General features: G+C 47.8%; 1 protein-coding gene across 1 annotated transcript; it reads left to right on the top strand.

Annotated features, from left to right (window-relative positions):
- The first annotated feature begins 1,669 nt into the window (after nucleotides 1–1,669).
- LOC138365459 (uncharacterized) lies at nucleotides 1,670–2,362 on the top strand. The gene has a single exon (XM_069325773.1). The coding sequence runs from the start codon at nucleotides 1,670–1,672 to the stop codon at nucleotides 2,360–2,362; it is 693 nt and encodes a 230-aa protein (XP_069181874.1).
- The last annotated feature ends 3,748 nt before the right edge of the window (nucleotides 2,363–6,110 follow it).

The raw sequence follows: 6,110 nt of genomic DNA, 5'->3' as shown, positions 1-6,110 counted from the left end.
TTACACTCGTCTGTGAATGTGAGCTTCACATACACCACACATTTAGTATTGTGTGATATTATTATTGTGCATGTTATTGCCTGTCCCATTGACAGTGTATTTGTGACTGATTGCATATCATCATTACCCGAGTATCCGGTTGGAAATCTTGTAATCCCTTTGCATACCAGCAGTAAGGTTTGCCGTGTTAATAATTGGCTGTCAACTGTGTTAAGTTAGGTGTTTCGCCACGAGTGGATCCGAATCGATTAGCCAGACGTCAAGAGTCTCGCTAATGCAACCATAGCCTTTCTGACACCAATCTAAAGTAAATCAAGCACCCTTTGTATTAGTGGTTAAGTTAGTAAATAAACTACTGTTAAGATTTATGCGATGTTTCCGTTGAACCACTTCTGAATACTGCCAACTATTTACTCAAGCCTTCAGCTCCAGGAGCCTCCAACACCGAGTTGCCTATTATTCACCAATCTATAACTGTGATGAGGACCCTAGGAGTCCCTTAAAGTGTTTCAATCATTGAGGAGATTCCATCAATCAACGTGAACCAGGACCAGGTGAGGCTAGTCTAAGAAGAGACCCTCAAGGACTCTAACTTGACCTTGCTCCCAGGCCCTGTACGGTTGCTCTCGTATTTTCTCTGCTGATTCCGACAGCTTCGTGAAGCGTCTGCCACATGTATTGGCGACGTACGCATTGCAGTTGGGAAAGCAAAATTGAAAACCCCACATCTGGTGGCCAACGTGATTGGCTTAGTTGGAACCTATGAGCTAGGTTGTAAAGTAAAGTTTCGCACTTAAATTTTCCCTGAAAATTCAAAAGTGACGAGCAGTATTCAGAGGATGTTTAACGCCATGTTAGGTGCACACCCCACCAGTATGTCTGAGTGTGGAGAGTTCAAGTTCAAACAGCTTGTTCAAACTGCATCTTCGCCTGGCCTTGACCGCTCATAGACCTGACGACTACGACACTTACTGAGCAAGAGTGTAAGAAATGAGTGGAGCAGCACATGAGAGCCGTGGAAGAGGGGATGCTACAAGCACACATGGAGGGTAGTACTGAGGTGGCGTGCACGAGTCTCATCATACTGGATGAGGCTATCGGTGGTGAGACCCTGGTGAGAGATAACACAGTGGGAGCGACCCCAGTGAGAGACAACTTGGAGGTAGAGATCCTGGTGGGTGACGTCACTGTGAATGATGTCACTAGTATCATGCATGCTGCGAGAGAAAATGGAGTCACACGGGAATCTAGCCCTTTAAATACTTCGTTGGGGGGATTCTACGGGGAAGAATCTCTGCCCAAAAGGTCCTTGGGGACGATGCCAGCTCAAAGAGTAGGTATTACAGGCTCGCAATTATTCACCTTAGAGGAATACCGCGACCAGGTTAAAGGGTTGGGATTCGAAGGGAATAAAGTAGCAGAGCAAGCTATGAAACTCTGGACTGATCAGCAGGACAGAGAAAGCAAACTCTGGACTGAGCAGTAAGAGAGAGAAAACAAACGCTGGACTGATCAGCAGAACAGAGAGAGTACTGAACGCATAGCTCTCATCCAGTTGCAAGCGAGGCAGAATGACCAAACAAGTGGTCGTTCAACAGAGACTAACGTTGAACAAGGTAAGACTGTCAAACTACCTAAACTAGCTAACTTTGAAGAGAGGGACGACTTGATGGATGCATACATCAAGCGTTTCGAAGGTCACGCCGCTGATTGTGGGTGGGAAAGATCAAAGTGGGCACTCGCTCTTAGTGCATTGTTAAAGGGTAGGGCACTAACTATCTACCACAGTCTGGGTCCGCACCAGCGCGGAGATTACAAGGCATTGAAAACAGCGCTGCTGAACAGTTTTGGCATCACTGCAGACCAGATGCTAGAGAATTTCCGTAGGGCTCAATTGCAAAAAGGGGAGACATATGTGCTAATGTTACAGCGGTTAGAATCGAGTCTAAACCGTTACTGTGAACTCATGGAGACTGCTCCTGGGAGCATGGAGTTCTATCAACTGATGATTCGCGAACAGTTTTTAGAAGCCAGCGAATCGTCTCTGCGCGTCAAGCTCAAAGAGCAGGAAGTTGTGCCAAATCGGTCTATGGCCAAGCAAGCTGATCTGTGGGCTGGGGCTAGGAGACAGGTGAAAGGGGTGAAGCCGCACGAGAAGCATGTACTGGCTACAGGTACTGGCGAGGGAGCTAAGCCTAAGACTGGTGTGTCGGGGGAGCAGGAAAACTCCTCCAACATGCATGTGCACAAGTGCTACAACTGTGGTAAGCCAGGTCATCGGGCCGCTGATTGCAAGGCAATACTGAAACCAGGTTACATAGTAGGTGTGAGCTCAAGTGGTAAGAAACATCCCAACGTTTGAAAAGATCCACTAGCTTGGACCCTTGAGGTGGTGGACGAAAATGTTAACGAAAAATCGGCAAAAATCTTCCGTGACAAAGGCGCCAATACCCACATGGTAAGAAAAAGCCTAGTAAAGCCAGGATCTGAGACAGGTAGATACATCTATGTCCAGTTCCCAAATGACTATGCTAAGGAGAGGGTGGAGGTGGAGGTGTGGGTCGACACACCTTACATCAAAGGAAAAATTCGGGCCGTTCAACAGGAACGTGCTGTATATGGACTTTTATTGGGGAATGTTCCGGGAGTCTCTGATTGCCCAAGTCCACTCTCAAAGAAAAACGGGGAGACTGAGGAGTACAGCTGCCCTCAGTCAGCTGATGCCATGGGTGACTCTCCCGGGGGTGACGTCACAGGGAGTAACCACACCCTCACTCAGCTGAAGAATAAGGGAGAGAAAGCACGCTGTGAAGTTATGGAGAGAGAAGCAAAACCCCCTGGTTGAAGCGACAGCAACTCCATTAACAGGTAACTCACTCGTGGCAGCTGTCACCACGAGGTCAGAGAGCAAGCCGACTCGCCCAGAAAAACCTTTGAAATTACGAGACATCCAGGGAGTGTCTGCAAAGGAGTTTATTGATGCCCAAGGGAGGACCCAACACTAGCCCAGCTACGTAGGTATACTGAGGAGAAAAAAAGTTTTCCAACACCAGGAAGGCAAGTACTGGTACTTGCACCATAATAGGAAACTCGTGCACAGAGTTGAGGCGCCCCACGACACTTGGGACCAACTCGTTGTTCCACAGGAGCATAGACTGGCTGTGTTCCGCTTGGGGCATGAAGATTTAATGGGAGGTCATATGGGTCACGCAAAGACCAGTCCGTGGATACAAGCTGTGTTCTACTGGCCAGGAATTACTGGGAAAATACAGCGTTACACTCGCTTGTGTGACACCTGTCAGCGCACCCCTGATCGAGGACGGGTGAAGCCCGGGAAGCTTCAGCCCTTCCCCATCAATGATCAGCCGTTCAAGCTGGTCAGCATTGATCTGGTTGGTCCGATCATACCGAGTGCAATGGACGGCAGTAAGTACATCCTGACCATGGTCGATCACACAACAAGGTACCCCGAAGCAGCTGCCCTGAACAACATAGAGACTACGGTAGCGGAAGCCTTGGTAGGTTTTTTTCAGTGGCCTTGGTATACCTGAGTGGATCCATAGCGACTGAGGGACACAGTTTACCAGCGAAATGATGGACCAAGTCCAACGTCTGCTCACAGCGAGAGCATCCCTCACTACGCCATATCATGCTATGGGAAACGGTTTGGTAGAAAGCTTCAATGGCACTCTCAATAAGATGTTGAAGAGAATGTGCATCGAACAGCCTCGGGAGTGGCCCAGGTATATCAACCCTTTGTTGTTTGCCTACAGGGAGGTGCCACAGGCTAGCACAGGGTTCTCACCCTTCGAGCTTCTGTGCGGTCGCACAGTTAAAGGCCCTCTGCAGGTACTGAGGAACGTGTGGGAAGGCGATGACTGTACCCCTGACACCAAGACGACGTACGAGTATGTCATCGATCTACGGAAACGACTGGAGAACACCTGTCAGCTAGCCCGAGAACAGCTAGCAAAAGCAAAGGAGTACCAGAAGCAAACATACGACAAAAAAGCAAAAGAACGCGAGTTCGGTGTAGGTGACAAAGTACTTTTGTTATTTCCCACCAGCAGGAACAAGTTCTTGCTGCAGTAGAAGAGCCCATTCACGGTAGTGGAGTGCTCGCACTCGTTAAACTACGTGCTTGACGTCGATTGTGCCAGGAAGAAGCACCACGTCAACATGCTCAAACGTTAGGAGGACCCACCTGTAGATGGATCAACAAAGCCGAAGAAGCATGTAAAGCGTAAGAACAGGAGAGTACCATGGGTTCGACATCGATAGGGCCGATCGACCACCCACTGCTCTCAGCAGTAGGTGCTGACTGGTTGAGTAGGTCAGGGGTGAGTAACGAGACGTCGAAAGAGGGAGATGTGAGCGAGGTAATGCAACACGAATCATCGGACACTAGTTCCCAGTGTGCCTCTGATGTTTCAGGCATGACACAGGTGGAGAGAGCCAGTAGACAGACTAGCGCCACTCAGGGTTTCGAGGCGTTGAGCCGACCTAGAGCTGGAGCTCCGTCCAACCACAGTGCCTGCTCAAGACCTGAACAGGTAGCCACATGTGACCCGGTGACTGAAGAAATTCCTCACTTAACAGCAGGAAATAGTCTAGACGAGGACACGCCTCGCCTAGCAGTATAGAAAACGGGGTCCGTTCGACCCGGCCGCACCACGTGCACCCAGTACGTGCACGTGCATCAGCGGTGTGAGAGGTTAGAACGAGTCACCACTCTGTGGAGCTCGGTCTTTCGTTGGGGGATGATGTGAGAGAATGGTCTCTAGATTATCCCACAGCTGACTTGAATGGCTCATTGCAGTGCACAGTGCACCGATTTCGTGCACAAGCTCTATCTCTGTTAACCCTGGATAGTAATCTGTCATGTTGGGTATCTCCAGGATGCCCACTTACCCAAGAATAAGTTTATAATACGGAGGCCGCCGTGTGTCCAGGCAGGAAGTAGATACAGGGAAGTTAAGCATACATGCCACAAAGGGTCAGTGAGTACATAGATGAGTACATATCTCCTCTCCTCTCTCTCATGCCAGCGTGAGAGAGAGGAGAGGAGATGCCAGCGAGACGCCAGAATGACCTCTAGGGTCAGCCTCAACCAGTGCGATGGAGAATAACAACTATGACATGGTCGCGACGTGTTCATGACGTCACCTCTGCTACTGATCAGGGAACGATCAATATGATTGGTTCCCGCTCTTTTGCTGCAATGCTATTGGTGAAATTGTAATCCCTTGTGTGTGGGGGAGCCGATCGACCGAGCGGACAGCACGCGGGACTTGTGATCCTGTGGTCCTGGTTGATTTATACCCGCACTGGTTGATTTATCCAGAACTGGTTGATTTATACCTGCACTGGGTCAGGTGATAAGACAATAAAGGTGAAAACATGGGGGATACATAAGGGATAAATGGGGGGTGAAACATAAGAACATAAGAATAGAGGTAACTGTGGAAGGCCTATTGGCCCATACGAGGTAGCTCCTATCTATGTGGGAACCGACCTGTGAGATTTATATTTATTTAATTTATATGAATATATATAGAATTTATATTTACGTTAATTTATATACTTCGATAGCAATTTGTATAATGATAAGTGGACTGTATTTCTGCAATAATCTCTTAATCTCACAAATCGATCCTCTACACATTAGGGGGGGTTTATATTATATATATGCAGCCAATCAAATTACAGAATTAACTACATACATTGAAGAGGTTCCTTATCTTATAGTACAGCAGGTTAGTCCACCAGGTATAACTAGGGTGTAGACACCAAATTATCCTCTTTGAGGTAGCTTCCATCACCCAGTAACTGATGCACAAAGCCTTGCTTCCTCGACTTGACCTGTCAAAAGGGCTCTAACTGTGAAACCAGAAACCTATATATGACAAGCTATATCAGAGAAAATACTGTACATGGAACATTGAAGACCTGGCTTAATTACCTTTAATTTGAGGCGATTTCGTGATCTAACTGGTTCACCCTATATCCTGACATTAATGGCCATAAATGAATGATAAACGGGTTTCGGATAGACACTTAACTTGAATTTGTAGACAGCGTGTTGATAATGGTACACCTTTGGTTTCCAT

The sequence above is a fragment of the Procambarus clarkii genome, chromosome 16 (genome assembly GCF_040958095.1).
Source record: "Procambarus clarkii isolate CNS0578487 chromosome 16, FALCON_Pclarkii_2.0, whole genome shotgun sequence".
Taxonomy (NCBI): domain Eukaryota; kingdom Metazoa; phylum Arthropoda; class Malacostraca; order Decapoda; family Cambaridae; genus Procambarus; species Procambarus clarkii.
This window is presented reverse-complemented; position numbering and strand designations above follow the sequence as displayed.